The following is a 26341-nucleotide window of genomic DNA, read 5'->3' on the forward strand; positions in this document are numbered from 1 at the left end:
ACACACACACTATTACACAGTGACAAATAGTACAAACACACACACACTATTACACAGTGACAAATAGTACAAACACACACACACTATTACACAGTGACAAATAGTACAAACACACACACACTATTACACAGTGACAAATAGTACAAACACACACACACTATTACACAGTGACAAATAGTACAAACACACACACACTATTACACAGTGACAAATAGTACAAACACACACACTATTACACAGTGACAAATAGTACAAACACACACACACTATTACACAGTGACAAATAGTACAAACACACACACACTATTACACAGTGACAAATAGTACAAACACACACACTATTACACAGTGACAAATAGTACAAACACACACACTATTGCACAGTGACAAATAGTACAAACACACACACTATTACACAGTGACAAATAGTACAAACACACACACTATTACACAGTGACAAATACTACAAACACACACACTATTACACAGTGACAAATAGTACAAACACACCAGTCACAACAGAACAGCTAGGAGAGAAAGGGTCAGAGGGGGGATACTTTACTTCTCATTCAAATGGCACCAATGAAGGGATGGAGTCAGGTCTATATAGCTTGATACCTGGTGTATTATGTCACGTCACACTCCATTTCTGATATACTGTACACTACTATACCTTCATGAGTGTGTGGGTGTGTTCATGTGTAGGTCTAATGTGTGATTCAAGTAAAGAAAACACGCATACATCATAAATACACACAGATATCATTTTCTATTGGTCACCAACATTTTATTGAAGATGCCCGTGCCCACAGTTACCGGTCGATTACTGTATGTGTCTCAGAGACACAGTTGAGAAGTACAGTAGGACTACTCTACCATTGAGATTATAATCACTGCCCTCTGCTGTCCCGAGGTCTACACTACAACTACATTTACAGTGGGAAATTATGATGGGTGTACATCAGGACCATTTTTTAAATTCTTCTCTGCACCAATTATGATGTGTTTATTTTAGATACGGATCAATGTCCTCTAACATTTCTAAACAAACACAAACAAATACCAGGACATTCAATCCGTTGAAATAGCTTTTTTTTTGTTCAATCTCATTGTGTGATGATAAGAACTAGCTTCTCACAGACTTGGGTGGCAGTGTAGTAGCTGCTGAACACAAATAATGACTAGGCTACTTTAAAACTGAGGAGACAGGTGTGAGATGAGCAGAGAAAAGCTAATGATCTCAGACAGTGAGCAAATAAGAGACAGAGATATACAGTATGCGAGGAAAACATCACAGTTCGTGAACCTAACTACCACTGAGTCATACTTTCTGGTAAATCACTATCACAACAACTATCCGAATGAGACTAAAATTTGCATGCAACTAAAGAAGGATCATTCCATTTAAATCCATCCAGACTGGGGTTCTGTCCAGTGTCATTCAACTGGAGTCCCTCATAGAGACTGAGAGTCCGACTCAGGTGATTGGTTGCTGTCCAGCTTGACTCCATGAGGACCAATCAGCTGTCCAGTTTGATGCCAAGAGACCAATCAAAGTGCAGGGTTATCGAGAGGAGGGGCTACTGCACCCTGAGGAGGGACAACAGAACTGATGGGATGCATCATCCTCACACTTTTCACTGAGGAACCAACGGGAATGGGTAAAGCGAGAGACAGACAGAGAGAGAGAGGGATGGAGACAGGGTGATAGACAGACGGAAAGGGAGGTAGGAAAGGAGATAGAGTGAGGGAAAGAGACATGGAAGTAGGGAGGGAGAGGAAGGAAAAAGACAAAAGATACACAGAGAAAACAGATAGCAAGAAAAAGAGAAAAAGCATGAGATAGAAATACATGACAAAAAGTTGATCAAAGCATACATTGGTGGAAATGATCCTGAGAGAAGAGAGGAGCAGGAGGCTGTCGAAAGGTTCCTGTCATATCCTAAATGTGTAAAAAGGAAACAATTTGAAGTAAAGTTTCTGTGTCTATGTGTCAGCTGAAGCCAGAGGTCAGGATCATCATAGTAAAGCTAAGGGAGTGAACGTTATTTATAATAATGGTTACATGGAGAAAATCGGACCTCTCTGAAATGAAAATGGATGGCACTCCCTTCAGCAAAATATCTTTGACCTAAACCCTCCCTAAATGCTTGAAAAATAAACAAGTGACCCACCCTATACCCAAAATAATAATAAAAATAAAGTGGATAGCAGAGAACATGTCTACCATTTACCCTCAAATCTTGGACAGACCAGAGCCTTAGATTTAGACACTGTTTTTGTCCTGTAAGCATTACATGGCAATGCAGGAATTTTGATAGTGCACAGGTGTCACGTTCCTGACCTGTTTTCCTTGTTTTTGTATGTGTTTAGTTGGTCAGGGCGTGAGTTGGGGTGGGCATTCTATGTTATGTGTTTCTATGTTGGGTTAAACGTGTTGCCTGATATGGTTCTCAATTAGAGGCAGGTGTTTGACGTTTCCTCTGATTGAGAACCATATTAAGGTAGGCTGTTCTCACTGTTTGTTTGTGGGTGATTGTTCCTGTGTCTGTGTCTGTTTGCACCACACGGGACTGTTTCGTTCGTTCGTTCGTTCGTTTAGGTAGTCTGTTCCTGTTTCATGCGTTCTTCGTGTTTATGTAAGTTCTTGTTCAGGTCAGTCTACGTCGTTTGTTATTTTGTAATCAATTCAAGTGTTCTTCGTGTTTCATTTATTAAATTCATTATGTCTACATACAACGCTGCATTTTGGTCCGACCCTTACTCCTCCTCCTCATCCGAGGAGGAGGCATTAGACAGCCGTTACAACAGGGCTGCGGGTCAGAAGGTTGTGGGTTCGCAGACCACCATAGACAAGAGTAGAAGTGGAAAGATTGCATGAGTCGATCATCATATTTGCAGGTCGGAGAAAAATAGCCTTTAATAAAAAATCTCCTGCAATTCTGTCATTTTACATATTAGCAAAATATCTTTGAATACCACACATATTACCGAAATTACAGCCTACTCATTCAAGGGTTTTTCTTTATTTTTACTTTTTTTCTACATTGTAGAATAATAGTGAAGACATCAAAACTATGCATACCACCCTGCATACCACTGCTGGCTTGCTTCTGAAGCTAAGCAGGGTTGGTCCTGGTCAGTCCCTGGATGGGAGACCAGATGCTGCTGGAAGTGGTGTTGGAGGGCCAGTAGGAGGCACTCTTTCCTCTGGTCTAAACAAAGATCCCAATGCCCCAGGGCAGTGATTGGGGACACTGTTCTGTGTAGGGTGCCGTCTTTCGGATGGGACGTTAAACGGGTGTCCTGACTCTCTGAGGTCATTAAAGATCCCATGGCACTTATCGTAAGAGTAGGGGTGTTAACCCCGGTGTCCTGGCTAAATTCCCAATCTGGCCCTCAACCATCACGGTCACCTAATAATCCCCAGTTTACAATTGGCTCATTCATCCCCCTCCTCTCCCCTGTAACTATTCCCCAGGTCGTTGCTGCAAATGAGAACGTGTTCTCAGTCAACTTACCTGGTAAAATAACGGATAAATGAATAAATAAATAAATAAAAAATGTAGTAACCAAAAAAGTGTTAAAAAAATCTAAATATATTTTATATTTTAGATTCTTCAAAGTATCCACCCTTTGCCTACAGCTTTGCACACTCTTGGCATTCTCTCAACCAGCTTCACCTGGAATGTTTTTCCAACAGTCTTGAAGGAGTTCCCACATATGCGGAGCACTTGTTGGCTGCTTTTCCTTCACCCTGCGGTCCAACTTATCCCAAAACATCTCAATTGGGTTGAGGTCGGGTGATTGTGGAGGCCAGGTCATCTGATGCAGCATGCCATCACTCTCCTTCTTGGTTAAATAGCCCTTACACAGCCTGGAGGTGTGTTGGGTCATTGTCCTGTTGAAAAACAAATGATAGTCCCACTAAGTGCAGACCAGATGGGATGACGTATCACTGCAGAATGCTGTGGTAGCCATACTGGTTAAGTGTGTCTTGAACTCTAAGTAAATCACATACAATATCACCAGCAAAGCACCCCCACACCATCACACCTCCTCCTCCAAGCTTCAAGGTGGGAACCACGTATGCGGAGATCATCCGTTCACCTACTCTTCGTCTCACAAATTTGGACTCATCAGACAAAAGGACATATTTCCACCAGTCTAATGTCCATTGCTTGTGTTTCTTGGCCCAAGCAAGTCTCTTCTTATTATTGGTGTCCTTTAGTAGTGATTTCAATTCGACCATGAATCCCTTATTCACGCAGTCTCCTCTGAACAGTTGATGTTGAGATGTGTCTGTTACTTAAATTTCTGAGGCTGGTAACTCTAATGAACTTATCCTCTACAGCAGAGGTAACTCTAAGTCTTCCTTTCCTGTGGCAGTCCTCGTGAGTGCCAGTTTCATCATAGCACTTGATGGTTTTTGTGACTGCACTTGAAGAAACTTTCAAAGTTTTTGAAATGTTCTGCATTGACTGACCTTCATGTCTTAAAGTAATGATGGACTGTTGTTTCTCATTGCTTATTTGAGCTGTTCTTTCCATAATATGGACTTAGTCCTATTTGGTAAAAGACTATCTCCTATATATACCCCCTTGTCACAACACAACTGATTTGCTCAAACGCATTAAGAAGGAAAGAAATTCCACAAATTAACTTTTAACAAGGCACACCTGTTAATTGAAATGCATCCCAGGTGACTACCTCGTGAAGCTGGTTGAGAGAATGTGTGCAAAGTTGTCATCTAGGCAAAGGGTGGCTACTTTGAAGAATCTTAAAATGTACAATATATTTTGATTTGAACACTTTTTTGCTTACTACATGATTCCATATGTGTTATTTCATAGTATTGATGTCTTCACTATTATTCTACAATGTAGAAAATAGTAAAAAATTAAGAAAAAACCTGGAATGAGTTGGTGTGTCCAAATTTTTGACTGGTACTGTATGTGTTCATCTTATCATATTTATCCAATGCAAAATCAGTGTGTCTTGTTTACAACGAAACTGTTCCTGTTTGCAAATAATGAAATATAAGACGTCATTAAGAATCTGAGCATGTGCTTTCAAAAGTTAGACCTACCTATCCACCCCAAACAGAGTAGCCCTACCGATGCAGAAAACTATATGCTTTAACTGCTTGCTACTCTTCCGTGGCTTAACCCAATGAGCTTTCCCTAAAAGCTGTCTGGGTTTAAACATCTTCTATTGTACAGAAAGTGAATAGCTAAATCAGTTGATAGTGACAGAATAAGATTACTTTCCAAGCAAAGTCAATTGTTTGTCTTCTCGGCTATAGAGGGTTGTAGCTCAGCCTCTGAATGTCAAAGAAACTAAACAATGATATTCCCATATGAATCCGGGTATTTTACAGCTTGTTACTAGCATAAAGCATCGAGGAAAAAAGTACTGTTATATATCATTAATATATCCATTTTATTTTCTTCAAAATCGTAAGCTAACAAGGGTTTAGGCCTGTGCTTTTTGCCATTTTCTTTAATAAAATGTAGGCCTATGGCATACCCTCTCATACCCCTCAATTCAAGTCTAGGGTTTAACTTAACAGCCCTTCACTGACATGGAGGTAGGCTATTTAAAGAGTGCATGGTGGGTTGAGGAATTGATTATGCCTACTTACGGCACCTGCAGCTGCTGCTTCAAGTTTCAGCACCACAATGTAAATTACTCGAATCTGACTTATTGTGAGGTCAATAACTCTGTTAAATAGATCATGGGCAAGAAACATTGTTTTTCTTAAAATCAATTATAGTAGTAGCAAGCTATGAAAGTTGACCTCCGGTCCTCCTTCTCATCTTTGTGCTCTCCTTCTCAAACTGTTCAGAACATTGGCACTGTACAGGCTAGTCTCCGCGCAAGATTTTCTGGACTAGGCCTAATCCCAAAAATATTTTCGGAAGAAGCCTCTATCCTGAAATGCCAAAGTAGTCCTACACAGCATAACCATTGGTTAGGCACCACACAAAAAAGTTTTTGATCAGAAAGAGCAGAGCAGGCTGGGACTCAGGTTTCGTATATCCATTGCAGTGTGTAATGCAGCCCAGTTGTATTCCAACCATCCCAGCAGCTATCTTAGAAATATAAATTTGCTCTGTGCTTCTCCGAGCATGCACTTCGTAGCCTATAGCCTATAGGCTATGTATAATTTGATTAAGACCACACTACATAGCCTATAGACGCACTTAATATTGCGCGCCCAGCCGAGAATCAGAGATAAGGTGCAGTATCGGGCACACATTGATATATAGCTTAATAAGCAACGAATTCTAAAACACTGAGAAATGTTTAAATGTCATCAATTACAGACTACATGACCCTCTCCTGGACTAGATTTAAAAAATACTAAACCCTCCCCTTGACTGAAATGTAAAAAGCATGACCCTCCACCATTTTCCTCCAGGTAACCATTCTGTACATTTTGATCCATCCCTAAGGATTGTTGGATAACATTTTAAATATTTAACACGAGGCAACTCTACATGCAAGTGAGCCACCCTAATGTGTTACCATGGCTACATTATAATTTGTGTTGCTTAGCCATCAACTGCTGTATTCTATGTCATATTTCCATAATACCCTGTCCAGGCAAACATGCTAACTAGCGCCCACTGACTGCACACTAGGCCTTTATATCCTCTCCCAATAGATGGCAGTCCTGGAGCATGATGCACTGAAGCTGGTGTCTGTTCAAGTTCAGGCAGAGAGTTAGAGAGTTAGGGAGTTAGAGAGTTAGAGAGTTAGAGAGTTAGAGAGTTAGAGAGTTAGAGAGAGAGAGAGAGAGAGAGAGAGAGAGAGAGAGAGAGAGAGAGAGAGAGAGAGAGAGAGAGAGAGAGAGAGAGTAAGCTACTACAATCTACATGAAATAATGAACATTTGTCAATATTCATATATAATGTGACATACTGTGAGAGATTCAGTGGGTTTAGTGGTGACTCAAACCACCTTCAGACCCTCCACTCATTAAAGATGATTGTTCTTTCTCTTCTCTAAGTGAGGACATCTCTCCATTTCTATAAAGGCCCTTTTTAAGTGAGCTCTCTGGCTCTCTGGTAAGCTGTTTAAGAGATAGCCCTCTCTCTTCCCCTCTCAGACACAGCAGTTAAGATGGAGACAACAGCAGTGAGGACTCCTGATAGAAAGAAAGATGAGGAGGCAGTATGGCACAGGCTAGGATCAGGGGTGAACTGGTGACACATTACCACAGGTGTATGGGAGGCAAGGTGATGAAAGGCAAAGCAGGTAGTGAAAAATGGGGAGAGGATCAGGTGACATAGCAATGGAGGGTTCTTACACCCAGTCAGGGGCTGGGTATGAGGTAAGGGTGTTAGGGTTAACCAGTGGGTTAGAACCAGTGGATTGAAGTAAATTTGTAGGAAGGAGTAAGGGAGGGCAAGCTTTGAAGGTAGGGTTGGTGACCAGGGCAGGGGAGTGGTGGACTGGGAATCTTTTTAGGGTTCTAAGGGTCTTGCAGGAGGTAAGGATTGTTGTGAGGTATTCACAGGTTCTTGGGGATCTTTTGAAGGCCTTTAGGTGGCCCTTACCTTGCCTGCTGCGAGTGTTTGGCAGACGAGGGGCAGCAGTACTGATGGAGGCTGAAGAAGCTGTTAACAGTCAGACTGGTGGGGAGGAGGGTGGCATAGGGGCTGGCTGCAGTGGGGGTTGTGGGAGCAGAGATTGGATAGCTTGAGTAAGATGGTGACTGCCTGACACTTAAGAAAGACCAAAAAAGAGACAGAGACACACAGAGAGAGAGGAAAAGAGACAGAGAGATGAAGCAAAAATGAAGACAGAAAGAGAACATTGAATTGAAGCAAGAAACAAGAAACCACATTGACATTGAGTGAAGCAGCAATGGTAGTAAACATGAGATATATATCCTGTAGACAGAGCGAGATTAACATGACCACCATACTGAAGTTACTAACAACCTCAGGGAGTGAAGGATAACAAAGGTACAGAGCTGCTGCAAACAATGCCTCAGAGGCAGTGAGGCGGCCAACCGCCCTGACCTATCAACATCATCTTCGATTCTATTGACTGTCTGAGCGAAAGTGCAGGGGTGGAATCCAACTTCACAAGCTTTTGGTTTTATTAATTTATTGCCTCCGGGGCCCGCTGGTGTAACTGCTAAACTGATTGCTGCTGACTACACTGTACTGCATGATTGTAGTGGGTTTACTAACGCGTAAGTTCTAGTAACTATGTTGACTTTGACGTGACAACGAAGTAGGCTGTGTGTAGCGGTTAGCGGTCATGATATGAAGGTTTGGCTTTTTTTTCTCGCCTTGTCACAGACATCTGATGTGTTGTGCCCTGAAGTCCACACGTGAAGGGAAAAGGTGAGAGGAGGAGAAAGCGTAGATAGAAGCAAACGGAACAAACAGGGATAAACAAATTCTCGTTTGCAACTGTTGGACTAATGATTACACCCTAGATCAGCTAGATGCAGGCAAGAGTGTGCAGGGCTGTATTGAATGTGTAAACGTCTGTCACCTTGATTACTCAACATTCTCTCGACCGATGCAATTATGTTATAAACTATCATACATAGGCAGTAGCAACTTCATGATGGGTACAGGGAAAATTTGAGTATCATGTAGTAGCCTAAACCTATCGATGTTGCATTGAGCTGGGTGAATGGAATATGAATGACAGTCATCCAATATGCTGTAAAAAAAAGAAGGCCATGTTCATTAAAACATATCATCCTCCCTCATATATGGCTCTGACCGTCACTGATATATATATATATATATATACAGTACCGGTCAAAAATGTGGACACACCTATTCATTCATGGGTTTTTCTTTATTTTTACTATTTTCTACATTGTAAAATAATAATGAAGACATCAAAACGATGAAATAACACAGAGCGAGAAAGAAGAAGAAGAGAGAGAAAGAGAGAGGGGGGATTATATCTGAAAACTCAGACCACTCTTAAAGGATTATATAACACAACACTGCAATGTACCACACCACTCTTCTGGATTATTCTATAACAAAGTCAAACCACTCCCTGCAATACAGTAAAAGTGCACAAAAAATCCATACGCTTTTTGAAGTCACTCAAAAATCTAAATTATCCTTTTCCAAAAAATCAGGAGTAATTCCATCTGCAGCATCTAAGCATGTCTGGATGGAAAGGAGAGAGAGGAGAAAGTGGAGAGCTCTTGGTTGAGTTGGATTAGCATGTAATTAGCAGCCCTCTCACTGAGGCGAGCAGCTGCGGTTAGACAAGGACACACAGTCCCGGTCATTTAGCATGGGGGCCTGCTGCGTGTGGTGCGGAGGCCAGGGAGAGAGACCTCACTCACTTTCGCTGCTCACACACTTCAGCAGGTCACCTGGAGTACACCTGACCAAGAAAGGAGTTTTAAAGTGGTCCCTCATACCCTCATACATGTAGCTAAATGGGTAAGAGGGAGTAAGTGGAGTTAAAAATATCTTAGGGAAAGAAGTTGCGGATAACTATGAGATATTAATGGAAGAGAGTTAGCCAAGAGATGAGAGATACTGCAGATCTGAGAGAGTGCAGGGTGAGTGACAAGAACGTTTGGCTCTATTTGAACTATGTCATGCATACTCAATATTGATACATTTCCTTATTTTTTTTACCCTTTTTCTCCCCAATTTCATGATATCCAATTGGTGGTTACAGTCTTGTCCCATCACTGCAACTCCCGTACGGACTCTGTAGAGGCGAAGGTCGAGAGCCGTGCGTCCTCCAAAACATGACCCCGCCAAGCCGCACTGCTTCTAAACACACTGCTTGCTTAACCCGAAAGCCAGCAGCACCAATATGTCGGAGGAAACACCGTACACCATGTAAGCATGCATTGTGCACGGCCTGCCACAGGAGTCGCTAGAGTGCGATGGGACAATGACAACCTGGCCGGCCAAACCCTCCCCTAACCTGGACGGCGCTGGGCCAATTGTGCTGCACCTCAAGGGTCTCCCGGTCGCAGCCGGCTGCGACACGGCCTGGGATCTAACCAGGATCTGTAGCGACAGAGCTAGCACTGTGATGCAGTGCCTTAGTCCCCTGTGCCACTCGGGAGGCGATACATTTTTTTTTCTAAAATTGGATTTCAATTCAGCTGACTTGAACTGGAATTGAACATAACTTTGCGTGTGACATTCTAACAGTATTTCCGATTGTCTTCTCAACTCACGATCACATACTTTTAATGTGAGGCTATGACAGTCAATTGCAAATTTGTCTGACATAATGTATCTAATGTCGCGTTCAAAACAACTGGGAACTCTGAAATATCCAACTTCCAACTTCAGTGCATTCAAGACAACTGGTAACTTGAAAAACAATGTGCTCAGACTGGGAAAAAAATCAGTTTGAACGGTCATCCACTGCTAGCCAACTAGCTAACATTAGGCTATAACTAGCAATACAAATGGATTTCTGAGATACAAATAATATTACTACACAGATCATACACGTAACGTTAGCTAGCGAGCCATCAAGCTAACATTAGCCAGTTAGCTAGCAGTACACTTTAACTTGCAATGAAAACGACTTTCAGACAAAATTAGAAATGTATAATATCTGAAAATGTAGCTAGACTCTTACTCGTATACATGGATGAACGCTTCTCCCTCTCTGTCATGGATGCCATGGTTATCCTTAGTTTGAAGATGTAAACCCGGAGACAGGTGTTCTCTTTTCGATTCTCCACATTTGGCAATCATCTCTCTGCTTCCACTGGGCATTCCACTGATTTCAAAACTCGGTCAACATCTTCCATGACAACAACCCTGTTGATCGCCGTTTCTTCCACATCACTGTCATCGGAAGATTATACAATGTCTGGTACAAATAAAAATGTTATACCTAAATCAGGGATTTCCTCATCGTCTGATCCATCTTCAGAGTCATAGAGAGTGCGCATGGCACAATCGTCCTCCAGAAAGTAGTCCATCACAACTTCTTCCCAATGATCTTTGTCGCTAGCGCCTGTGTTCTCTTTTCGACTCTCTCCACATTCGGCAATCATCTCTGCTTCCACTGGGCATTTCACTGATTTCAAAACTCAGTCAACTTCTTCCATAACAACAACACTGTTGATTGCCGTTTCTTCCCCGTCACGGTCATCAGAAGATTATACAATATCTGGTTAAATAAAAGTGTTTTTACCTAAATCTGGGATTTCCTCATCATCTGATTCATTTTCAGAGTCAGAGAGAGTCAGCATGGCATGATTGTCCTCCAGAAAGTAGTCCATCACAACGTTTTCCCACTGATCTTTGTCAATAGCGCCTGTAAACTATCTACACATACTGAGCAGCTCATGTTATCGACAGAAGCATGCTACATGGCAGACCAATCTGAACTCATCTCTCGGCATGTCCAGCCCATGATTTATCTCTGCCAATCATGGCTAGCGGGAAGGTTCCTGTATTTTTCCGTGGCTAAACCAACTAGGCTTATGATGTAACAATTTCATTCGTATTTACAGATGGCATACACATTTGTTATAAAGGAACATGAAAGTTCACATATTCCAGAAGGCATTTCTGGCAAAAAACGTATTTTGATAAAAAACAAATGCCTCTCCTGTGAAGTAGTGACGTGCGACATACGCCTAGCTTCTTGAAATGGGTAACATATTTGGTTTTAATGCAGACGAGAGCACTGCTGAATCCAGCTCCGCACAGATATAAGCTGACAAAGGGTACCATGAGTTTTAATATTCTGAGGGAGAAGGTAGGGTATTCACTTTGAGTCAGGAACCAAAACTCCTCCGTAGTGACCCGTGAATGTGTTGTCTGCAGCATTCGGCCGCATGACAGCTCAAAAGGCCGCATTTCAAGCACACCGGTCAAGTGCAGCCTTTTCCCACGATCTAAGCGCACTCTCTGGTTGAATTTGATCTTTTATCTTTTTATTTTTAAGCTTAACCACATTACAATGATTTTGAGATACAAAGACGATATACAGTTGTAGTTGGAAGTTTACATACACCTTAGCCAAATACATTTAAACTCCGTTTTTCAAAATTCCTGACATTTAATCCTAGTAAAAATTCCTTGACTTAGCTTAACCTCCAATTATAATTTTGGCCCATTCCTCCTGACTGAGCTGGTGTAACTGAGTCAGGTTTGTAGGCCTCCTTGCTTGCACACGCTTTTTCAGTTCTGCCCAAAAATGTTCTATGGGATTGAAGTCAGGGCTTTGTGATGACCACTCCAATACCTTGACTTTGTTGTCCTTAAGCCATTTTGACTTTGGAAGTATGCTTGTGGTCATTGTCCATTTGGAAGACCCATTTGCAAACAAGCTTAAACTTCCTGACTGATGTCTTGAGATGTTGCTTCAATATATCCACATAATTTTCATACCTCATGATGCCATCTATTTTGTGAAGTGGACCAGTCCCTCCTGCAGCAAAGCACCCCCACAACATGATGCTGCCACCCCCATGATTCACGGTTGGGATTGTGTTCTTCGGCTTGCAAGCCTCCCCCTTTTTCCTCCAAACATAACGATGGTCATTATGGCCAAACAGTTCTATTTTTGTTTCATCAGATCAGAGGACATTTCTCCAAAAAGTACAATCTTTGTCTCCATGTGCAGTTGCAAACCGTAGTCTGGCTTTTTTTAATGGCGGTTTTGGAGCAGTGGCTCCTTCCTTGCTGAGCGGCCTTACAGGTTATGTCGATATAGGACTCGTTTTATTGTGGATATAGATACTTTTGTACCTGTTTCCTCCAGCACAAGGTCCTTTGCTGTTGTTCTGGGATTGATTTGCACTTTTCGCACCAAAGTACGTTCATCTCTAGGAAACAGAACGCGTCTCCTTCCTGAGCGGTATGACGGCTGCGTGGTCCCATGGTGTTTATACTTGCGTACTATTGTTTGTACAGATGAACGTGGTACCTTCAGGTGTTTGGAAATTGCTCCCAAGGATGAACCAGACTTGTGGAGGTCTACAATTTTTTCTGAGGTCTTGGCTGATTTCTTTAGATTTTCCCATGATGTCAAGCAAAGAGGCACTGAATGTGAAGGTAGGCCTTGACATACATCCACAGGTACACCTCCAATTGACTCAAATTATCTCAATTAGCCTATCAGAAGCTTCTAAAGCCATGACATATTTTTGGGGAATTTTCCAAGCTGTTTAAAGGCACAGTCAACTTAGTGTATGTAAACTCCTGACTTCTGTGATACAGTGAATTATTCATCCGAAGAGGAGGAGCAGGGATTCGACCAAAATGCAGCGTTGTCATAGGACATAATGAATTTATTGAACAAGACAAAAACGAACTATACTTGAATAACTAACAAAATAACAAACGACGTAGACAGACCTGGACATGCAAACTTACATACAACGAAGAACTCACGAACAGGAAAATGACTACACAAAAGAACGAACGTACAAACAAACCGAGACAGTCTCGTGTGGCGCGACAAACACAGACACAGGAGACAACCACCCACAACAATCAATGTGAAAACACCTACCTTAATATGGCTCTCAATCAGAGGAAATGAAAACCACCTGCCTCTAATTGAGAACCATATCAGGTCACCCTTTAACAAACATAGAAACACATAACATAGACTACCCACCCAAACTCATGCCCTGACCGTCAAACACATACAAAATAACAGAAAACCGGTCAGGAACGTGACAATTATAAGTGAAATAATCTGTCTGCAAACAATTGTTGGAAAAATGACTTGGGTCATGCACAAAGTAGATGTCCTAACCAACTTTCCAAAACTATAGTTTGCTAACAAAACATTTGTGGAGTGGTTGAAAAACAAGTTTTAATGACTCCAACCTAAGTGTATGTAAACTTCTGACTTCAACTGTATACATATACACTACTGTTCAAAAGTTTAGGGTCACTTAGAAATGTCCTTGTTTTTGAAAGAAAAGCAAATAGATCAGAAATATAGTGTAGACATTGTTACTGTTGTGAATGACTATTGTAGCTGGAAACGATAGGCGTACAGAGGCCCATTATCAGCAACCATCACTCCTGTGTTCCAATGACACATTGTGTTAGCTAATCCAAGTTTATAATTTTAAAAGGTTAATTGATCATTAGAAAACCCTTTTGCAATTATGTTAGCACAACTGAAAACTGTTGCGCTGACTAAAGAAGCAATAAAACTGGCCTTTAGACTAGTTGAGTATCTGGAGCATCAGCATTTGTGGGTTCGATTACAGGCTCAAAATGGTCAGAAACAAAGACCTTTCTTCTGAAACTCATCAGTCTATTCTTGTTTTGAGAAATGAAGGCTATTCCATGCGAGAAATTGCCAAGAAACTGAAGATCTCGTACAACGTTGTGTACTACTCCCTTCACAGAACAGTGCAAACTGTCTCTAACCAGAATAGAAAGAGGAGTGGGAGGCCCCGGTGCACAACTGAGCAAGAGGACAAGTATATTAGAGTGTCTAGTTTGAGAAACAGACACCTCACAGGTCCTCAACTGGCAGCTTCATTAAATAGTTCCCGCAAAACACCAGTCTCAACGTCAACAGTGAAGAGGCGACTCCGGGATGCTGGCCTTCTGTTATAGAGAGAGAATGGAAGAGGTAAAACATGACTAAACATTATAATTATGCAGAGGCAGCAGCGCTGGTTTGCGTAGCGTGGATGATGATAAGAGTTCCAATTAAATCAAAACAACCTGTCAGCAGGGGCTTTGATAGTGCTGAATGTGGTAGCTGAGATCAAAGCACGTCCCTATTTATTCTGATTAAATACAGGTTACAGTACTTACAGTTATTTTTGTACTGATGAGAAAGTTTTCTGCCTAAACATTAAGGCAAGTATCCAATGTTTTCGAGGAAGCCTACAGAGCAGAACACCATGGGAAAGAAAGGCTTCTACCCAAATCTGTGTGAACCCTACTTTACTATGTCATGACATATTAGTCCTGCTACACTGATAATTCTACAGTAAAAAAGTATAATTCTAGAATAGTCCTGATTATTTAGCCTGGGGTCTGACTCTAAGTGAAGAAGTGAGATCTCAGAGCAGATGTTGTTATGCAAGACCTAGCTAGCCTTGCACAGAGAGCTAGTCTTGCACAGAGAGGCCTCCTGACTCCTGTTCGTTAGCAGCATCTCCTTAACTAACATGAACAGCAAAATTAACAGTAACATTAACAGAGGGGGTATGTTATATTGTTACATGTACACACGCACACACACACACACACACACACACACACACACACACACACACACACACACACACACACACACACACACACACACACACACACACACACACACACACACACACACACATACGCACACTAACAGTAGAGGAATTTTGAAGGAGGGAGGGCAGAGTGAAGAAAGGCAAGGATAGCAGCACACAGGGAGGCGTGAATAGGGAGAGAGACATGGAGGTGATGTGTATTTACGGCAGCAAGAATGGAGGGAGGAAGAGTAGAGTGGGAGGAGAGAGAGAAGTACAGGAGAGCCACAGAGGTTATATACGGAGGAGGCCAAGGGGTGAAAATAATCAAGAGAAGAGGAGCGGAGGAGAGGAGAGGAGAGTTCGAAGTGGAGGAGGAAACAGAAATATGCTGTGTGGAGGGGTGTTTACGGTACAAATAAAGGACTTCCTCCAACACACAGCAGGGTAAATAGAGTGTCAGGAGGTGTTGGTGTGTAGGTGAATCTGTCTATCTATAGAGGAGACGGAAGAGGAAGACACTTATAACAACATACGGAATGTATACACTTTACCTATTACATACATTCGTCTCTACCATTGTGTCATTATCTTTACACAACCACCTGTTTCACATCGTATATCTTGAACATTTAAACTCTGATGCACATTACAGTTAATGGCCTTTAAGGATTCACATTCACTATTCTCAGCCAGTACCCAGGCACAAACCTCTTGATAAACCATTTCATTTCACATTTCAACGTTTCTATTCACTGTCCACAGATGAGAGTGCCTGCATGTGGGAGCCTACTGCGTCATACCACCTCCAGCGTGTGACCCTTGAACCCCCTGCTAAGAAGGAGAGATGTTTAGATGGCCACTATCGCTGGGTGAGCTGCCTCTAGCCTAAAGTTAAGTGTTTTGCATACCCCCTCCCCCGATTCTGGGCTCCGAATCTCCCGCTGCTTGGCAACAGCGTGGACTGCCTGTGTGGGCGTTTGGTGCTTAGTGCTAGGCGATAGCAGCGCTTGCTCGCCAGAGAAGAAGATGGGCATGGTTACAGTTACTAGCCAGCCGACTGACTATCTATGTAGCAGCAGCACCTGCTCTTTCTATTGGACCTCTCTAGCAGAGTAAACAACACCACCACTGTGTGTACTACCCTAAGATGAGGGTTTTAATACTATGCTGGCTGTGTGGTTTACCTATCAGATGTGCTTTCTGGTGGTTGTATGGACAGACACAATTAGGTTTCATTAAGAGGAGAAGAGGTGGGAAGTCAGTGACAGATTCACTCAAGAGGCTGACATTATGTTAAGTTGTCACAGTATCAGTTAGTTAGTGTGAAAAGTATAATGATCCCTTATGTCATTTGACCACAGAAACAGGGGTCCAACTTTACCAACTGAGGGGACCTGTAGCTTACCCTCCAATTAAAAATGACTCTCTCACTCACTTTTCAGCGGCTTTCTTCCATCTCTCTCTTTTCTCTCTATATATTGTCTGTCTTTCACTCCTCTCCTGGTCTCACTCCTACCCTCTCCTCTTCTCTCCCTCTCTCTATTCTCTCTCGCCCACAGAGTTCTTTGCAGAGGAGCTCACAGCGTTCCCACGGTAACCACTCTTCTGCTCCACAGCACTGAGTGCAAATGTATGTGTTTCATCTGCTTCCTGTCACCAAACTACCACTTATCTACATCTGAATGTCAAAGGCACTGAATCAATAAATAGTTAAGCAAGCCACAATGGCCAGTGGCTAAAGGACAGCTGATTAAGCCAGGATCAAGACATGTCAACTAAAGCCAACTGGTTTCGTCAAATCACAACTATAGATAGATATAATGTATGGACAGATCAGTATAGTAATAATGCAGATATAATGTCCTCAGTCAGTCAATGATGCTAAACCTTGTTTCAACACTAACATTTCAAAATGAGGTCTGCCCCAAAACAAGACCAAATTTGGCATATTTGTTTATTTAGATCCCCATTAGCTTTTGCAGAAGCAGCAGATGCTCTTCTGATACACTGATAGACAAGAACAGTAACACAAATGTAAGATACAACGATATACAAACAATACAACAAAAACATAATACAAACAATACATCTAAAAAATGATGTGTGTGTTAGAGTTAGTGTGTGTCCCCTCACAGCCCCTGCCGTTCCATGAATTGTTGTTGTTTATCTGTTTTTTGCTGTTTTCTTGAGTAATTGGAAATGGAAGGGAGTTCCATGTGATCATGGCTCTGTAAAAAACTGCGTTCCCATGAATTCGTTTTGGACTTGAGGACTGTGAAGAGACCCGTGGTGGCATGTCTTGTGGGGTATGCACAGAATGGGTGTCTGAGCTGAATGTTATTTGATTATGGAAACAATCTGGAATTTTTGTCACAGTAATATTTATTATAAAACCTAAAAGAGAAGCAGTTGATGTCTCATCAACCCTCAACCAGGAAAGACTGGCATGCATGATGTTCTGTGTGTGCTCTGTTTTGAGCCAGTGGCTTCTTTGCTAGGTCTTTCTTTGCTGCACTTGACCATATTACCAGACAGTAATCAAGATGGAACAAGACCAGAGCCTTTTTGTGTAAAAATGCAGAAAATATTTTTGTAACAGACATACCTCTCCCCATCTTCACAACACTTTTGTCAATATTATGGGCTTGATGGACACTAAGAAAGCTTTGTTGTAGAGCATTTAACACAATTTCTGGGGAGGGGCCAGCTGAGTATAAGACTGTATCACCTGCATATAAATGCATCACTATCTGGAGTTTTCAGTTTTCAGCTGTGCTAACATAATTGCAAAAGGGTTTTCTAATGATCAATCAGCCTTTTAAAACGATAAACTTGGATTAGCTAACACAACGTGCCATTGGAACACAAACGTTATGGTTGCTAGATCGAATCCCCGAGCTAATAAGGTAAAAATCTGTCATTCTGCCCCTGAACAAGGCAGTTAACCCACTGTTCCTAGGCCGTCATTGTAAATAAGATTTTGTTCTTAACTGACATGCCTAGTTAAATAAAAATAATAATAAAAAAATACTGAAGATCTCAGTGATTTTCAACATGGCACAGTCATAGGATGCCAACTTTCCAACAAGTCAGTGCATTAAATTTCTGCACTGTCAACTGTAAGTGCTGTTAGTGGAAAGGTCTAGGAGCAACAACGGCATAGCCACGAAGTGATAAGCCACACAAGCTCACAGAAAGGGACCGCCGATCGTAAAAATCATCTGTCCTCGGTTGCAACACTCAATACTGAGTTCCAAACTGCCTCTGGAAGCAACATCAGCTTCATGAAATGGGTTTCCATGGCCGAGCAGCCGCACACAAGCCTAAATTCACCATGAGCAATGCCAAACGTCGGCTGGAGTAGTGTAAAGCTCACCGCCATTGGACTCTGGAGCAGTGGAAACGTGTTCTCTAGAGTGATGAATCACGCTTCACCATCTGGCAGTCCGACAGACAAATCTGGGTTTGGCGGATGCCAGGAGAACGCTACCTGGCCTAATGCATAGTGCCAACTGTGAAGTTTAGTGGAGGAGGAATAATGGTGGGGCTGTTTTTCATGGTTTGGGCTAGGCCCCTTCCAGTGAAGGGAAATCTTAACGCTACAGCATACAATTACATTCTAGACGATTCTGTGCTTCGCACTTTGTGGCAACAGTTTGGGGAAGGCCCCTTCCTGTTTCAGCATGACAATGCCCCTGTGCACAAAGTGAGGTCCATACAGAAATGGTTTGTCAAGATTGGTGTAGAAGAACTTGACTGGCTGCACAAAGCCATGACCTCAACTCCATCGAACGATGAATTGGAATGCCGACTGCGAGCCAGGCCTAATCACCCAACATCTGTGCCCAACCTCACTAATGCTTTTGTGCCTGATTGGAAGCAATTGCCCGCACCAATGTTGCAGGAAAGACTTCCCAAAGAGTGGAGGCTGTTATAGCAGCAAAGGTGGGACCAGCTCCATATTGGAATGAGATGTTCAATGGGGTGCATATACTTTTGGCACTCATGTAGTGTATCTTAAAGATATGTGGGGTTTTGGTAATGGAATTTCAAGGCACAAGGCAATGTTTCTTAAACTTACACAAGGCAATGTTTCTTAAACTTACACAAGGCAATGTTTCTTAAACTTACACAAGGCAATGTTTCTTAAACTTACACAAGGCAGAAGGCCTTTTAAGACTTTTTCTGGTAGATGTTTTCTCAGACCCCTCTTCCATCTGTTTCACCAGAAATCAAAGCCTTTGCTTATTCCAAATTTTTAGGCTTGAAAATGGTTGAAAAATGTATATATGCCTTCATTCAAATTTATAGACTATTAGCTTTCATGTGACCCCCAATTTGACATGCTCCTATGAACTTCACACGTTGGAGCTCATGGGTCCTTTTACATGGAAATGACCGCCACATTCTAGGGGTCAAGAGAGCATTTTTTACAGTAGTTAACCTACTCATGCGTCAACAAAATAATGTGTCATAGGTCATAATTTGAATGTCCTGCATGTGCTTATTACCACTGTGCATCTCTAATTGACTATGTCACCGCTCCGACACAACTGTTTTTCTGTACACAACCACTAATTTAAAGGAGCAATTGAATAATCAAATGGGTGGGTTGACGCCAGCATCAACCCACCCAATGAATGTGGGAGGTGAGGCAGGCTGGGGGAGGCAGGGGGAGAGTAGGTGGAGGAGGATGGAAGCACAACATTGGAACTGCCTTAGGGAACGCTTTACAGTTTCCACAGCAACCATGTTTTCTACAACATATTATAAACCTAAGTCAAGGACAGTGTACTCCAACTTTAACATGAATTGATATCAATATTCAACAATGTGTTATCACACCTTTTCCAAGTTCCCAATAAGCTCTTATTATGTGAGGCTTACAGCACAACCTTATATGTGACTACTAGAGCTACAACAGAACAATACAGAGAAGAATAACTACAAATATAATTTTATCCCAAAAAAGATCAAAGAAAAGTGGTTTTGTGACTGTAGGGTAAAATGTAGACTACGCCACCACTAAGTGCTTCCATGTAGAGGATGTAGTGGGAGGAGCTTCACTACGTGTTGAAGAGGATGCTGCTGCCTTCAGGGCATCTTTACTAGAGAGGGTCCAGAGAGATCTTATTATCTTATACAGTATACTGCTCTTTATTGGCACAGGTCAAGCAGGTTGAGCTAAAGGATATTCACAAAGTTATTTCAGCAGTAACTTGTGTCTTTGTATAAGAGTCCCTACTTAAAGATAGAAATGTCAGAATGCACTGCAACAGCGGGAATGGGAACAGCATGTGCATTAGTGGTGTGCGGGTCAGCTGTTTGTTCACCCGCATCCGCCCACAATTGCTAATGACCAATCCAGAACCGTCTGACTAGACTTCATGTGATAAAGTGAAAATCTAAGGCCCGACCCTATCCCCCTAATATAGGAAATGCGTTGTAGGTTACAGTCAGAGACGGCGGAACCATTTTTTGACAGGAAGTGCAGATTTTTTTGCCTGATTTAGATATGTTTCTGCTTATAATTGCATTTTGGTAGGCTACTTGTTAGTCAACTTGTCTATAATTAGATACATGTACTTTCTCTGTCATTATATGTTGCCTTAGAAGACTAAATAAACCCTTGCTCAACAGAATAGTTTCATAAATCGATCGATTGAATGCTTCAATCTAGTTGGCATCAGTAAACTTCTCTGTCATCTCTGCTTCTTTCGCAGAGCAAAGACGTTTAGGGACCAGGGAGAAAATGAAATAACAAAAAAGAAACGGGAACGATTTTCTGTGCAACATTTCTAAATGGCATCAGTTTGACCGGCTGTAAGGAAATAGAGAGCTGTGAAAACAACCCAAAGTGTTTCTGATAAGATTTCAGTTCGGCTTGGATGCATATTTAGGTTACTGTCACGTTCCTGACCTGTTTTCTGTTGTTTTGTATGTGTTTAGTTGGTCAGGACGTGAGCTGGGTGGGAATTCTATGTTGTGTGTCTAGTTTGTCTGTTTCTATGTCAGCCTAGTGTGGGTTCTCAATCAGAGGCAGATGGTAATCGCTGTCTCTGATTGAGAATCATATATAGGAGGCTTGTTTTGTGTTGGGATTAGGTGGGTGGTTGTCTTCCGTGTCTGTGTATGTTGCGCCACACGGTACTGTTTCGGTATGTTTGTTCGTTCGGTTTTTGTGTAGTCTGTTTTCCCTGTTCGTGCGTTCTTCGTGTTACATGTAAGTTCTTAAGTTTAGGTCTGTGTAGTTCGTTTTGTTAGTGTGTAATCCTTCCAAGTGTTTGTTTTCGTGTTTCGTCGTTTGTTTTAATAAATCATTATGTATTCACAACCCGCTGCACTTTGGTCAAATCCTTGCTACTCCTCTTCGGATGAGGAGAAGGAGGAAGCCCATGAAAGAAACACCCACCAAACCCGGACCAAGCAGCGTGGCAACGGGCAGCAGCAACAGCAGCAGCAGTACAAGGAGGAATGGACATGGGAGGAGATTCTGGACGGAGAAGGACCCTGGGCAGAGCCAGAGGAGTGTCGCCGTCCCAAAGCGGAGCTGGAGGCATCAAAAGCGGAGAGGCGGCATTATGAGGCGCTTGCAAGGCAGAGTGGCTGGAAACCCGAGAGGCTCACCCAAACATTTCTTGGGGGGGGAAGCTAAAGGGGAGTGTGGCGAAGCCGGGTTGGATACCTGAGCCAACTCCCCGGGCTTACCGTGGAATGAGAGGGCGTCGTACTGGTCAGACACCGTGTTATGCGGTAAAGCGCACGGTGTCCCCAGTACGCGTGCTTAGCCCAGTGCGGGCTATTCCACCTTGCCGCACTGGGAGGGCTAGGTTGGGCATCGAGCTGGATGTCATGAAGCCGGCCCAACGTATCTGGCCTCCAGTACGTCTCCTCGGGCCGGCGTACACGGCACCAGCCTTACAGGTGGTGTCCCCGGTTCGCCTGCATAGCCCAGTGCGGGTTGTTCCACCTCGCCGCACTGGCAGGGCTACGGGGACCATTCAACCTGGTAAGGTTGGAGAGGCTCGGTGCTCAAGAGCGCGTGTCCTCCTTCACGGTCCGGTATATCCGGTGCCACCTTCCCGCCCCAGCCCAGTACCACCAGTGCCTACACCACGCACCAGGCTTCCAGTGCATCTCCAGAGCCCTGTTCCTCCTCCCCGCACTCGCCCTGAGGTGCGTGCCCTCAGCCCGGTACCTCCAGTTCCGGCACCCCGCATCAGGCCTATAGTGCGTCTCAGCCGGCCAGAGTCTGCCGTCTGCCCAGCGGTGCCTGAACTGCCCGTCTGCCCAGCGGCGCCTGAACTGCCCGTCTGCCCAACGCCGTCTGAACTGTCCGTCTGCCCAACGCCGTCTGAACCGTCCGTCTGCCCAGCGCCGTCTGAGCCATCCGTCTGCCCAGCGCCGTCTGAGCCATCCGTCTGCCCAGTGCCGTCTGAGTCATCCGTCTGCCCAGCGTCGTCTGAGCCATCCGTCTGCCCAGCGCCGTCTGCGCCATCCGTCTGCCCAGCGCCGTCTGAGCCATCTGTCTGCCTAGCGCCATCTGAGCCATCTGTCTGCCCAGCGCCATCTGAGTCATCCGTCTGCCACGAGCCATTAGAGCCGCCCGTCTGTCCCGAGCCATTAGAGCCGTCCGTCAGTCAGGAGCTGCTACAGCCGTCCGTCAGTCAGGAGCTGCCAGAGCCGCCAGCCAGTCAGGAGCTGCCAGAGCCGCCAGCCAGTCAGGAGCTGCCAGAGCCGCCAGCCAGTCAGGAGCTGCCAGAGCCGCCAGCCAGTCAGGAGCTGCCAGAGCCGCCAGCCAGTTAGGAGCTGCCAGAGCCGCCAGCCAGTCAGGAGCTGCCAGAGACGCCAGCCAGTCAGGAGCTGCCAGAGCTGCCCTACAGTCATGAGCTGCCCTACAGTAATGAGCTGCCCTCCAGTCATGAGTTGCCCTCCAGTCATGAGTTGCCCTCCAGTCATGAGTTGCCCTCCAGTCATGAGCTGCCCTCCAGTCATGAGCTGCCCTCCAGTCCGGAGCTGCCATTCAGTCCGGAGCTGCCATTCAGTCCGGAGCTGCCATTCAGTCCGGAGCTGCCACTCAGTCTGGAGCTGCCACTCAGTCCGGAGCTGCCATTAGTCCAGAGTTGCCCCTCTGTCCTGAGCTACCTCTCTGTCCTGAGCTACCTCTCTGTCCTGAGCTACCTCTCTGTCCTGAGCTACCTCTCTGTCCTGAGCTACCTCCTAAATCATGTGGGGGCCTTGGGGAGGATTCTTAGGCCAAGGTCGTGGGCGAGGGTCGCCACTCAAAGGACGCTAAGGAGGGGGACAAAGACAGTGGTGGAGTGGTGTCCCCGTCCTGCGCCGGAGCCGCCACCGCGGACAGATGCCCACCCAGACCCTCCCCTTGAGTTTTAGGGGTGCGCCCGGAGTTCGCACCTTGAGGGGGGGGGGGGGTTCTGTCACGTTCCTGACCTGTTTTCTGTTGTTTTGTATGTGTTTAGTTGGTCAGGACGTGAGCTGGGTGGGAATTCTATGTTGTGTGTCTAGTTTGTCTGTTTCTATGTCAGCCTAGTGTGGCTTCTCAATCAGAGGCAGATGGTAATCGTTGTCTCTGATTGAGAATCATATATAGGAGCCTTGTTTTGTGTTGGGATTTTGTGGGTGTTTGTTTCCTGTCTCTGTGATTGTCTGCACCAGATAGGTCTGTGTCGGTTTTTGCACATTTGTTATTTTGTATTGTTGTTTGTAGTGTTTTCACTTGTTCTCAATTAAACATGTTTAACACTAGCCGCGCTGCACTTTGGTCCTCTCCTTCACCCCTGGAAGAAAACCGTTACAGTTACTATCAGCTTTTACGATGCTGATAAAGATAGCACCTTTACAGACGGTATCTAACTGCACATTCGCATTCTCTCAAGATGCTGAAATAAATAAATCATATTTCTATACTCCTGTTCCCGAGTAAAAATGTTTCCTACATTTGGTGTGTCATTTTATTGCAAGAAATGCTTAATTCTGCAGGAGTTAATAGTAAGGCTATATAAGAGGTTATAGACCTACAGTCAGTGTCCAGATTTCAGTTTCCATTTAACCCATCTGAAGAGTGGGCTACAGTTCCCTTGATGTGCCATAAGCCTATTTGAAGTCCCCATCTTGTGACTGTTGAATTTGTATAGCACTTCACAATCATCATACACGACGCTGATATCATCCTCTTTTACCACTTCACCAAATCTTTCCCAAACATTCCAAGATAACATATGGAATTGTTTTAAGACGGTCATACCAAAGATAATTTAACTATTTGATTTTGAATTTCAAGACCACTTAAGTTATCAAAAAAATATATTAAAAAATGATTTGATGAAACATTGATTTTGGCATTACTGCTATTAGCCAAAGACATTAAATAACATATTCACTACATGGAACAACAAAAAATCTAAATGAAGTTTGTTCTGAAGATCAGGAAACTATTTAAAATTTATTTATCCCCTTATTTTAGGTACTAAACTACGTCCATATATACTTACATTTATTTTTTTAACTGGCAACGTACCAGGGACCTATAGATTCGTTTTTTGAGGCTTGTGGGGGTCGTAGAGCAAAACGGAGAGTCTCATCTTCCAAAGGAGTGGTCAGAATAGTTTGTAGGCCAAACCGATTTCCGGGATGTCTCATGGTCTGACAAACACCACTCTGCCACCTTTCACCACAGATGCGGAAGGGCGATATCAGCGGATTGAAATGCAGCCCATGCAAAAAAATAGATTTCTCCAGCTTAACAGACAATTTTTATATTATGTACATTTCATTTCCCTTTTTAAGGTGTTGTTTTTATCCAACCCACACACCATTCATCTACCCAATATTTAATGACCCTAATCCCGGCCGCCCCGCGGATATCTGTGGGGACTGCGGGTAATGAGTCAACTGAGTCAACCCACTTCAATGTTATAAAGACTTGAGTGGCTTCTGTCAGAGAATCAAATCAATTACAGTACCAGTCAAAAGTTTGGACACACTTACTCATTCAAGTGTTTTCCTTTGTTTTTCCTATTTTCTACATGGTAGAATAATAGTGATGACATCAAAACTATGAAATAATGTAGTAACCGCTGTGTCTTTGTGAGATGTAAAGTAGGTGAACGGATGATCTCTGCATGTGTTGTTCCCACCGTAAAGCATGGAGGAGGAGGTGTGATGGTGTGGGGGTGCTTTGCTGGTGACACTGTCTGTGATTTATTTAGAATTCAAGGCACACTTAACCAGCATGGCTACCACATAATTCTGCAGCGATACACCATCCCATCTGGTTTACGCTTAATGGGACTATCATTTGTTTTTCAACAGGACAATGACCCAACACACCTCCAGGCTGTATAAGGGTTATTTGACCAAGAAGGAGAGTGATGGAGCGCTGCATCAGATCACCCAACCTCAACCCAATTGAGATGGTTTGGGATGAGTTGGACTGCAGGTTGAAGGGAAAGCAGCCAACAAGTGCTCAGCATATGTGGGAACTCCTTCAAGACTGTTGGAAAAGCATTCCAGGTGAAGCTTTTAATATGGAATTGGTCTTTCACCAAATAGGGCTGTCTTCTGTATACCACCCCTACCTTGTCACAACACAATTGGCTCAAATGCGACAAATTAACTTTTAACAAGGCAGGTTAATTGAAATGCATTCCAGGTGACTACCTCATGAAGCTGGTTGAGAGAATGCCAAGAGTGTGCAAAGCTGTCATCAAGGCAAAGGGTGGCTACTTTGAAAAATCTCAAATATAAAATGTTTTGATTTGTCTAACACTTTTTTGGTTACTACATGATTCCATGTGTTATTTCATAGTTCTGTGAAATACTTCTTCACAATGTAGAAAATAGTAAAAATAAAGCAAAACCCTTGAATGAGTAGGTGTGTCCAAACTTTTGACTAGTACTGTATGTAATCACAGACGACATTCATCGACATCTATCATTTCTTCAGTCTAAAAAAGGAGAAAGGGTAAACCAGATGGTGATGGAGGAGAAAAGAGGAAGTGAGTGATGAAGGAAGAGGATACAAAAGTAATTTCTGCAGCTCCTCTGAGTCATATCTGCAGCAGAGGGAAACAGAAACAGTGAGGGGGAGAAAGAGAGAGAGAGAGAGAAAGA

General features: G+C 43.4%; 1 protein-coding gene across 2 annotated transcripts in view; it reads right to left on the minus strand.

The window, feature by feature from the left end:
* The window catches only part of LOC129829850 (IQ motif and SEC7 domain-containing protein 1-like), a 72628-nt gene that overhangs the window by 31945 nt on the left and 14342 nt on the right, over positions 1-26341 (minus strand). Inside the window, exon 3 of one of the 2 annotated variants that reach the window (XM_055891831.1) lies at positions 7566-7733. The exons of the other annotated variant lie outside the window; for it this stretch is intronic. Within the exon in view, the coding sequence (XP_055747806.1) occupies positions 7566-7733 (168 nt within the window). The remainder of the gene's footprint in view (positions 1-7565; positions 7734-26341) is intronic. 2 annotated transcript variants of the gene reach the window in all.

This window comes from Salvelinus fontinalis, chromosome 31 (assembly GCF_029448725.1).
Source record: "Salvelinus fontinalis isolate EN_2023a chromosome 31, ASM2944872v1, whole genome shotgun sequence".
Lineage (NCBI taxonomy): Eukaryota > Metazoa > Chordata > Actinopteri > Salmoniformes > Salmonidae > Salvelinus > Salvelinus fontinalis.